We start from the raw sequence: 12,573 nt of genomic DNA on the forward strand, positions 1-12,573 counted from the left end.
GCATGTTTAACAACTTTTTCGAACGCTTGTATGCCCATTATATTGCTATTCGTTAGCATTTCACGACTTTAGTCAGATCGTGCGACAAAATCTCTTTCCATTTGGAGCGATCGTATGCTTATCTGATTGCCAGCTATTGTTAATAATTCAGTAGTCGTTATTGAAGATCTCACTATATCAGCTGTAGATAACACGATCTTGGCATTGCCTACTTTCAACACTTCCTGAGCTCAGTTCTCTCCTAATAACATGACCAAAGAGTTGAATGCATCTTGTGCATGTAGATTTGTCTCTGTAGTTCCAATATCGAGACTTTTTTGCACTGGACAATCAATTTAAGACGACCCGACGATTCTCTTTATTTCAGATTTTTTCGCAGTAGAGCCTTCAACACCTCACTATAGTAAAATTTAATGTAGGTATCGGTTCTTTTGCGAGTCTTCTATGTAATTTTCGTGAGAGTCTACGAAGCCTTACGAAAAATGGCATTCGGAGATGAAGGTACTTTATCTATAGTATAAAGGTCCAGTAATCACCATCATCTCATATTCGTTAATGAGGCTATAACGATGGACATTCGTCACAATAATGAGATATGCAACCGCCCCAAATACTTCTTTGAAATATAAAATATTGGAAAAAGGTACGATACAGGTACTTGGGTCAAGGTTATATGGTGATGGTTTAGGATGCTTGGAAGTCCTAACCATATAATAGAAACCCAGAAAATTCGAAATCATACAGTTCACAACCAGCTCCTTAGAGGTAAGGCATTTACAGAGTAATTGTTAGTTGTGTGTCATATTTTCAAATGAGTGTAGTACATAGTTACCTACTAGTTGCGAAATCAGTCTTTTCCATATACTTTTATTCCGAGATATGCATCAAAACTGTATGTCATACTGTATAAGTATTATTATAACATAATATATTATGACGTATAACCGCAAATAGGTTAATTAATTCCATTCGTATTTTGAATGTGAATAACGAAATATACACTAACCTTAGACACATTCTAATTATTAGAAAATCATATTTCGATATTGTTCAAATAATATTGATTATTTGATGACAGATGTTGATTAAAACTAACTAATTATTTTCATACAATTGATTCGTGAAATAATAATCTAAATATGGGTTAAAATGGAAATGAAAGAACAATACTTTGAACAAATGTATAAAGAAAATAAAGTGGAGGTAAGTGATTTTGCAACGAATGCATTTAAATATGCATAATGAAAACTCTCACATACTCAGCTAGAACAGCATAATATTACGAAAATGTGTAGTTATAAGGTAAAATTTAGGTACCTGCATAGGATACGCCCGCCTGTTGGAAGGTTGGACGATTACCCTGACGTTCTGCCGAGTCAGCTTCAACACGTTGGCCGGTGCAAATGGCGCCCTTCGCTCCCATACTGACTGGTCTTCTCTTCTGATGGCTATCACGTTGCTCCCCTGAAATTGTAAAATATCACAACCATACATTAGTTTAAATAACTTCAACGTTTTATAATTTAGCACTTGTAGTCTTGAAAGCCTCACTTCCACTATTCCATAATATATAGTTTGCACGATGTGAGTTCGACTTCCACGTCTAGCAAATATCACAGTGGCGAAGGGTGGAGGTAGACTGCTAAAATTCGATATAAATAGTGCACACTACACTTTGTCAGTTATATTTATCTGTTTTCATTAACTAAGAATATAATTTGCAGATGGTGCTGGTTAGTTTTCAAATTAAATTAAACCCTACCTAAACCAAACCAAAATAGTATTCTACGGGCGATTCGACAAAAATAGTCATACTTTTTGTTTTCGTTGAATTAAAAATACATATTACAGAATATGTTGGTTAGTTTTTTGAATTCATTAAGATCTGCCTAAACCAAATCATAATCAATAAAAAATATTCTTCTATCTATAAAATATTTAAAATTATGTATGGTTTAATGGCATAATTTTAGATACCTATTTAATCGATAAACGAATATTTTTTGATTATTCGCTACTATGGATTGGATTAGGCAGGTTTTAATTAAATTGTACAAACTAACAAACACTATCTATACATTGTTGCCTTAGCTCAATGAAAACAAATACGTTTGACCGATGAAGTTTAGTGTGCACTATTTATGCCGGTTCTTAACAGACTACCTCCACCCTTCGCCAATGATATCATGAGGTTTTTTTCAATGGATTTTTTGATCCAGAGCAAACACCCAATTGATTATACTTCGAACACGTATTGTGAAAAATTTAGTTGATTCATCATTTGCCACTTTTTGAGGACCGATATATCCCGATCTATAATAAAATGGTAAATTATCCTTTTTTACATTTTAAATTTCCCTATAATAGATTTGATTGACAATAATTTGGAAGTGTAACAAAATACAAATCAATGTTTAAAACTTCATTCTACTTTTGAAGAAGTTTAACATTGTTTTGTTGTTCTTTCTTCCCTCGTAAATGTATGTTTTAATGAAAAGAAAATCTGTTTTAAAACTGACAGTGTTCGTCATCGATGCGAATTTGTGGCACGTTTGACAAGCGCGAAAAATCAACTAGCACTCTTGTAGAAAAATTTGTATATAATATGTCGATTCGTCCTGGGAAACAAGTCCCTTTTCCGATTCCCAGCTCGATTTGCAAGCCACCTAACCAAAAATGATCATGACTTTATGCAAGATACCTAGTAACATTAAATTCTTCATCGGGCGAATAAAGTAAGTTTAAAATAAAAGTTTAAAAATTATATAAATTGAGAAAAAGAAACATCAATAACATATAACTAATAACAACCCTAATTATTGACCTATTGTTCCATGTCACATACGATTTTCCAACATAAAACACAAAAATTCCAACCGTATCCAGCAAACTTTAAAGTTTTATCAACCATCCCTTTCCCACGTTATTTACAATAATATGAAATGCCGAGGATTAAACAGATGTATGTCACATAGTATAGTAAAAAAAATAGTTAGATGTAGTTTTCATATCACAGCATTACCTATTTATACGGAATATAAACATATTATATTATAGGTACGAATTTTATTCCCAACATTCGAGTATATCTCGTGGGCATGGTTTCTAAGACGTCATTATTATTTTCTTTGCAACACATCAATAAACATAAAAAATATCAACATTTTTTCTTTGAATAATAATAATAATGGATTGTTAAATAAAAATAACAGCTCATTTACATTAATTAACGTTAAAAATAGATGTGTAGAATTACAAGCTGATAATACAAACTACAAGCTTGAAAGATACGTCCTTACTTGTCATTCTAATTCGTCGTCAAGGACCAAGAAATCATCAGCAAAACTACTAGAATCTACACACCACTGACGCTCAACGCTCTCAACAAAAGTTAAGAAGTGTTTTTTTGCTCTGTTAAATTACCAACAAATTCATATTTTTTTTTCACATGTGTTTGCGATAACCCTTATTTTTCGAACTTAGATTCTCATATTAACTTAAATTCCCTTGTTAACTTAGATTCTCTTAATAAATCAATTTATTTCAGTAACTTCATAATATATATAATTAATTCAATTCATTAAAATCAGTAATTGTCGCGTCAAAGAAATTTTATTGTTGTAACTTAGTGCAAATACCTATGCTGATGGTGTATTTCAAATTTAAAGTCTTTTCATTACCAAAATAAATTTCTATTAGTGTCCTTGACTATTCAATGTTTAAACACAATTTCACAAAATAAAATAATAACTTTACTATATATTATAATATATAGTTAATTGTTCGACTCGGCGTACTATTTATTCTATTAATTTATTATTCACGTCTTTTGGTTGTCGGTATTAAGAGTATTTTTTTTTAATTTGTATTGTCCACTGATTCCTTTATAGTCAATACATCTTATTTTTTGCAGAATATCTTAATAATTTATTTATACATATTCACCCTACAGATTATTTATATTTTTTAGATATATTTATCAATTTAAACCTTGATCAATTTATAGAATCGTTATTTACAATTTTGCCTGGAATTTTTTTCCATTTATTTTAGTACAAGTTATGTATTATGTAATTTGAAGTTGATTTACTCAACATGCACTTATATTCGAACAGTCCTCAGCATCTCAATTATTTGTCTTAATCTGTGGTAAATAACTTCAAATTTGGAACAAACCATCAAACACACTTTGTGGTTTATATAAATAGATTATTATTTTTGTTGTGCCCAATTCATTCAGTTTCCGTATGCGTGGTTTTTTGATTTTTTATGACGAAACGCGGCGATGGTTTGACACGAGGAAAGAGAAAATACTGGGCAAAATAACTTTTTAATATGGAATTAAAATGGAAGGCATATTCGTAGCAATATTCGGTAGAATATGTGTAGATATGTTTATAATCTCTGAATTAGTAAAATCAAGATAAAGATACATTTGAAATCTATAACGATGTCCCTCTGAGGCGGGCGAAACTGGTACAATTAATTAATAAAAAACTGGATTCAGTACAAAAATTGCGTTTCTATTAAAAAATATTAATCAATAACAATGATAAACACGCTGTAAATATCTAATCGTCATAGATGAGGGCGCTTAACTAGTTGACTAAATATCTTATAAAATGTGGCATTTTTTAAAAATTCAAAAATTACATTTACAATGGCAAATCATTAGGAATTATTATTAGCTACTGCACTATTGCAATAATTTAACCATTAATATTAGTCCTAGGTACGTATATATATATGCTACCGGGTGATAATATACTGAATGAAAAAAATATTGTCGATTGATAATTTGAAAACGGTGACCCATAATGGATTCAATTATCTCGAAAACCAGATCGGCCACACCCACGTTTTTGCATTCATATCTGTAAAAATATAAGGAATTTATTGGTGAAGGTTTCAAGATATAAGTTTTTTAAGGAACTTCGAATGGGACCGCGCAATGCTTGGAAGCACCAGCCAGCTCCCAAATTTTAATAAAATGTATCGTCACCACATTAACACGTGTCGATAATTTCAAGTCTCGTGTATACGGAAAATAGGTGGGAAATATATTTGAGAGTTTTAAAGGTCAGGCATAATATAATATCTAGAAAGCCTAATCGAAAATAATATAAATTATATCTGTTTACATACATAATTTGAAAACATGTCATGCAAATACACACTAGAAAAAATCATTTTGTAGAAAAAATACGACACCCGGCGGGATTGAACCTGTATCTGCTGGATTCGCGCCAGTATACTTTTCCAATTAAGCTACGGGCATCTTATTAAATTACGACGATTTAATGAAATTGAAATTAAATGAAATGCTTATCGAATTGTGTCGAGTGTGTATATTATGCGTGAGATGTTTTCAAATTATGTAGGTATATTCAATATATAGAATGTTACATTCTCAAATCGTGTGTGTGATTCGTTGAATAAAAAATAGTATATTGGATATCTGTTTAATAAAAATAGTAAATATGTTTAACTATTTCAACTATCGCATATTATAATATTTCATAAACGTGCCACATTATTTTATCAACTTTTACTATATTAGTGTCAAATAGTAAACAGGATAAGCGTAAAACCAATCAAATTTATTAATAACATTCATTTCTTATCGGTGTTATCACATTTGGTTGCATGAATCAATTGCTGTGCTTAGTGTTGACGTTATGTTTTATAGAAATTTAATAATACTAACATCTATTCGTTCATTTCTCAAAAAAAAAATATTCTAAAATCATTTAACATCATTGCAATGTCAATCCTTAAATTGGTTATCTATAAACATTAAATTATAATAACACGCATGCAGGCTCGCACCAATAGCACCCGGGCGATAGGATTCAGAGGGCGGCAAAATAACCGAAAAACTCTCAGAGTAATGATATATTATAGAGAGCGCCTATTTTTCGGCAAAATGAAGCCGTGTTTTTTGCGTACAACGCACAGTAGAACTTCGATTTTATTAATTCGACTAAAATAATGACGCAAAAATTATGACGCAAATTACCCTTAAAATATACTTGTTTATTTTGTAAATTAAATGAACAACTTTTAGCTCTCTGTACACAGAGCACGTGGCTTAAGATTAGCCATATCGCTAAGGTCATCAACAGCGTTTTAAAACTCCATGCGATGACATACCCCCCCCCCCCCCCCCCCGTCATTACAGCATGGCAAGTACCATAATAATTAAGATGAAAATTGACCTAATTATTATATTTATTTCATTGCTGTATTTGACGACAAAATTTTTATGAAACTCGGAATATTTTTTGGAGAATTTTTAATCCTGGAATTATTAGTATTCTAATCCAAATCCCGGGATAGTTGAAAATATACGAATGATATTTAGGTTTTCCAAAATTTCAATTTTTGTACAAAAATACATTCGCTTACTAAAACTCACATAGTTTATTGACCATTTTTAATATAATTTTAAATGTACAATTACATATTTTTCCATATTTCCCAATACTTACCAAAAATAATCACACACATGTCAAGATTTCGTATCAACGAGTATTTTTAAGATGTCGTCCATAATAATATCAAAATGCGACTCTGTCTAAGTAATTGTATTTATTAAAATCACCGATTTATGAAATAACATGTAAACTTCGATGTAGTTTTTTCACAAAATATAAGAAAATTAATGTGGGAAAAATTAATTAACTTACAATTTTTGGTGCACATTTAGTGCTTTAACACATTGGGTGGAATCCAGTGGATGCAGGTTTGAGGCCCACCCGACATCAATATGTTTTTTTTAATAAATATACTAATTATTTCCGTATTATGTATTTTCAATAAATAATTCTACAGTTTTGAACCTTGTGAAATAGGTTGAATAAAAAAATAGTTTATCTTTAAAAAGATTATAATATTTTCCTTGCATTGCTTTGTATAATAGAAAAATAACTAAGTATATTCATTTTCTATACATAATAATACTGCATTGAAAATTAAATTTTAAGAATAAGACAAGAAGTTCGGAAGGGAAAGATTTAAAAAAAAACCATGTCTATACTTTACGATTGTGAAAATTTATACACGATATATTACAACGGGTATATTAAATTTAATAACGTAGATAAATAAAAATTAACGAAATAATTAACCACAGCACCACTCAAGGCGATGTCTTTACCTACCAGAGGCACCTAGCGGGAGAATACGAAGCTTGCAATTTTAAACATTTTTTTATAATTTACAATTTCGATTGTGTTAGTGAATAAATATGCATCTGAAAACATTAAAAAGAAAAATATTTTTTATTTTTAGTAAAAGATAAACTAACAATTATTGTAAAAAATGTAATAAAATGTGAATTTTTTGAATCGGACCGCACCTTATTATAACATATATTTATGTTCATATGTATTATTAAAATTTAGTTTATTAAGTTTTTTAACCATCACCAGAGATTTTTGACTAATTCATGGTTTTAATATTTTTTATATTTATTTAAAAAAACATCGATTTTTATAAAAATATAAACGTGTCTAACTTGAAATCGTTTTTATTTATATCAAATCAAGCTTCAATATTGGGACCATACCTAAATAAAATTTGATCACTTCTATATTATATAGACAGTGTTTCTACGCACGTGCTTCGCTCACTTGGTAAACTTTGTCATGTAGGTATATTATGATTAGGTATTGTCTATATTGTGTATTCACCCACGATGACCGGGTAACGTGTCGACCTATAATATCGTGGGTCCTGGGTTCAAATCTCGGGTCTGGAAAAAAATTGCATGTTGTTTTTCAATGCGTGTTTGGGCCCAGAGTATAGACCCAATAGGTTCGTAAAAACAAAAATCGGTTAATTCAACCTCCTCCTCGTGGATGTCCATAATATATGACCTTCTTAGGATCGGGCATGGTAAAAAAATTTGTTCTGAGTGATACAACGGTAGGAATTTTCTTATATAAGAGATAGTTGGTATAATTCCAAGACATAATTGAGTGGAATGTTAATCGAAAAATCGTAACCAGTTGTAAGCAATAATTGTTATGGTTTAAAATATTGTTATTGCCTTTTTGACAAAGTTTACCAAGTGAACAATACATTATGATGAATACCAAAAAATACATAATCCATTTTATAAATTATCACGAATTACCACCAAGCAAACGCTAAATCTTGGAAAAACCCATTATCTTATTTTCTCTCATTAGTATCTATGAAAGGTCAATAAGTTTCTGTATTTTAAAAGAGTTTACGGTACTTGTCTGTTGGGCCTGCGCCACTACTTGTTGAAAACAAAATTAACGTTATGTTCTATGGATATTTCAAATACAGTACACATACGTCTACTGTACAGATTCTTGGGATACCTACTGTAACTATTTATAGATTATTAGTTTTGGATTGTTTTTTTATATATTAAACGCTTGCGTCGAACGCATAAAATCTCTTTTTATGTACCTATGCTTATAATTTTACGTAAAAAATATATCCATGTGTGATGGTGGACGAGCATTCCCTTCTGAAGCGGTCGTATGTTCATAAGTTCTTTTTCAATATGTGCTTGGATTCAAAACATACTGTACGACATGATCTTCTTAGCTACGTGTTAAAACTGTGAACTAACAAGCTCCTCCCATTTTCAACCGCAATTCGATTATAGCGACGTCCGGTTAGCGACGAGTTGTCCACGTGTTAAAACTGTGAACTAACAGGCTCCTCCTACTTTTAACCGCACTAGCGACTTCCGGTTATTGCCTAGATCTTCTTGTCGCACAGTAGGCCAATAGGTGGAGCAAGTGGTCAACATACAGTAAGTTTCCGTTGAAAGAATCTGTTATGAAACCTCTTTTAGAAGGCGTCCATTATCCAAAGATAAAACTACTCTTAACTCAAATTAAAGTACCTACCTTGGCAAAGTGATAAATTCTACAAGTTAGTAAATTAGTCGCTATCTATTTTAGTTGTCACGCCATTATCAAAACTACTAAGATTAACGATTAATTATTTTTCCTCAAGTACTAATCATTAATTTTACTTTAAAACAGTTTATTAAATATTACATGATTAGCGTGAATTGACGAGTCTCTATCGCTCCTTCTTCCAGCTTTCAGGCATAAACGTTAGTAAAATATTCAATCATAAAAAGTTAGAAGCAGCTATATACACCCAAGGTCCTCAGTTTCTCAATTATTCGGGGTAAACTGTTAAATTAGCATCAAACTTAGAATAACATTGACTTTTTAACCTAACCCATATCGCTTGTTTTCAAGGCTTGTCTTACTAACCTAGTTTCAATTTTGTAGTGGAACAACTTTACTTAACCTTGAAAGTGCCCAGATTGTGGTTTCTTCTACTGCGCACGAATTATGCTCCGTTTACAGTGCATGTATTGCCTGCTGAGGTCGCAGCCATAACAAAAAAATGCACGTATAAACACGTATTATCATGCAAGTTGCTAGATTGCATGCATAGATCCAAGAAGTTCAAATACTTCTGAATTTTCACGCGACAGTTGAAACTTGCATGACGTATGCGCATGCGCAGTAGAACAGTAGTGGCGAACCGGGAAAAAATGAACTACACCGCGCAGCGCATTTTGACGTTTACCAACATTCACAAACTATCAAATAGCACCATACAATGACAACACGTCTCGCTTAGGTACACTCGAAGAATGAGATTGGTGAGACACTCAGTACTTTTACTTGTAAACAGCTGTTTTAAGAGTTATACTCACCACAAAATACTCACCAGTAAATTGTGGTTGTGGTAAATTGGGTAGTAAATTGGTGCCAGTAAAGTCATGCACGTGTACAGGTGCTATTAATCTTGGTAAATTTAATTATTGTCACCATTATTATTTCCGACTGCTTTTACATGAAGCATGTTGCATCGTTTTCTCTCGCTTGATATTGCTCTAACTACACCATATTATGTTCTGTCAAAACTATCGAACTTCACGCTTACGTGGTATTTGCTATTTTTTCATGTTGTATTTTTAAAATACATAGGAAGGTGTGTAGATGAGGTTCTATTGAACTTTTCACCTTATTAACAATTTTGAACCATAAAGCGCGAGCCAAATAGAGGTGCATGTCGCTGAATATCACGTGAAGTCACGGTAAGCTGCCGCTACAGGAAAAAGGGTGTAATGTCGTCATTCTTGGTGTTTAAAATGTTATCAGACTGATGCTCCCATCCCGTAACACATTTTGAACCTGTAAACGAACATTGTTAGTTGGCAAAATCTGTCGAAATCACTAAAACAACAATGAGGTCACCTCACGTTGACCTTCACTGCATCGAGACCTGCATGACGTTTTGAACGTTTTTATCATATTCCACATTCCTACACTTTTCGACTTTCATGTAAAATCACGTTTTTTGTTTTTAGCGGTTGGCAATATGTATTTTCTATAATAATGTTGTCTATCATCTATGATCTGCAGGTTGAGTTCTTTTCAAAATATTATCTATGGGTGTCAGGTCACATTGTAAGTTTAACATACGCACACGTAGAAACTGTTAAATTAATTATTAAAATTAGCATGAATAATAATTAATAATAATTCAAATTACTTATAGGTACATTATAGTTGGCACTCTTCATCAGTGTCATTCTTCAGTGAATTTACAGCTATGGTGATGGTTCAAAATATTCTGCGGAATGACGAACCATAGACATTATTAATATCGCCGTGAGTTCACGTGGTTCACGACAATGCACCTCAATTTGGTTCCCGCTTAAAGTAAAATAAAGGCAGTGGTTAACATTACAGCTCTTTCCACAAAGACTCATGCAGCGAGTGAATTTAATGAAAGGTCTTAACGAAATTTCATTTGCGAATTTATCCATCAAAATAAATTACAATATTCGCGCGCTGTATTGTGTATGATTGTATACTCACATGCTTACATCTGTACAGTAGGTGTTTAGTTGCGTGGTGATATTTCGCCAGGCATTTCGACAACGGATACATTCTCCCGTATTGTTAATATGTTTATTTGTGTTTCGCCCGAGTTTCACATCCGAATAATGATCCTTGGGGATGGATTAATCACAACTTAGTCGGCGTGTGTAAGGATAGCGTAAAAACCGCGCGGCTTGTTCGTGCTTTCCGCTGAAAACAAAAAGCAAATAACGATCAATTCATAATGGCCACAATTCGCTGCCAACTTTTCAACAATATTATTATTACATCAATGAACGGTGCTCGCTATAGTGCAACAGATAATAACACCAAAATATTTTTAATAAAACATCAACACTCGTATAACATAATATTATAGTTTATTCAGTTGAGAATTTGATAAAAGTGGTCCAAAGTATTGACCCAATAATTGACATTTGACACAGAATAATATTGAAAATTAACACCACAAAGGTATTTAAAATATAATCCACTGAAATGATGAATTATTGCTACCATTTTCAATGGATTTGGCGCTTATTAAGAGATATCTAACGATTTATTTTCAAAACTGTTCTACGCATCTATTCTATACACAAGACTGATACTACTATTGAGGGTAGTTTTGTATCGAAGTATAAGTACACTTATTGTAACAATTACAATAAGTACTATGTTTTAACAGCATCTCTCTTGGGTGTGCTAAATTTTAAAGCGAGATACACAGTTTTGACTGTTTAGACGGCTAACTTATTGTAATAATTATAATACTTCGATACAAACATATGAAAAACTACCCTCGATAGCTGCTAATAGCAGTCTTGTGTATAGAATAGATAGGGAACACCCAGCGCTCGAAATGGAAAATATTACGAACCGGAGCGCTCGACAATTTTCTGAAGATATTTAGAAAGTTATCTAAATTTATGTGTATTTTATAAAAATAAGTGATAAGTGTGTTAAAAGGCTTATCTAGTTCAGATGATCAACATATTTTTTTCCACGAGACAAGAGCAATAATTTTACCGATTTCACGAAACGGAACGGCGCGAGCGATTTCGAGCCCTGGGAACACCTCTTGGAGGTGTCCAGTGTGAATAATAATTATGTAATTCCGCCGCATCCGCTCGAGTGCGGAGAAATCTAAACCGTTGAATAGGTATATTACATATTATTATCTTTAATACATGCGTCCTGTATTGTATGATCAAGACAAGAAAATCGCGCTGTTATAGAATGAGTATCTGCGGTAGGTAATCTCTATTTTGAGAAACATTTCTAACACTGTAATTTTGAATTAGTTACTTAATTATTTGTAGTTAATTATTTTTGTATGTTATTTTCAGCACCATTCTACTATACGAGTGTTTGAATGAATTTTAGAAACTTTTACTCTTTTTATCGTGCCATCCCCTAACTGGGATCGACCACCTTCATAGCGATATTTACTATTACTATCGTCTATCCGGAATAGTTCGGTGAAGCTACACTCATACCAATCACATAGGTTATTAAGCGACAAAATGTGGCGTCGTTCTCTGCCACCTCTATCATTGATCTTTCCATATATAGAAATGTGGGAAATGTAGTAATTTTGTCTTCTCATAATGTGGCACCAGTAGGTAGTTTTCTAGTTCTTTTTATTATTTTTTTAGCCCATGAGGCCCAATGACAG

At 32.2% G+C, this 12,573-nt stretch overlaps 1 protein-coding gene across 1 annotated transcript in view; it reads right to left on the reverse strand.

Annotated features, from left to right (window-relative positions):
- The window catches only part of LKRSDH (lysine ketoglutarate reductase/saccharopine dehydrogenase), a 316,693-nt gene extending 305,549 nt beyond the window's left edge, over window positions 1-11,144 (reverse strand). The window contains exons 1-2 of the mRNA XM_085960429.1: window positions 10,896-11,144; window positions 1,318-1,464 (exon numbers count right to left, since the gene is read on the reverse strand). Coding sequence (XP_085816555.1) covers window positions 1,318-1,464; window positions 10,896-10,967 — 219 coding nt within the window. The 5' untranslated portion in view covers window positions 10,968-11,144. The remainder of the gene's footprint in view (window positions 1-1,317; window positions 1,465-10,895) is intronic.
- Between the last annotated feature and the right edge of the window lie 1,429 nt (window positions 11,145-12,573).

Source organism: Rhyacophila brunnea, unplaced genomic scaffold (genome assembly GCF_057557595.1).
Source record: "Rhyacophila brunnea isolate RB1 unplaced genomic scaffold, BYU_Rbru_1.0 scaffold_11, whole genome shotgun sequence".
Classification (NCBI taxonomy): domain Eukaryota; kingdom Metazoa; phylum Arthropoda; class Insecta; order Trichoptera; family Rhyacophilidae; genus Rhyacophila; species Rhyacophila brunnea.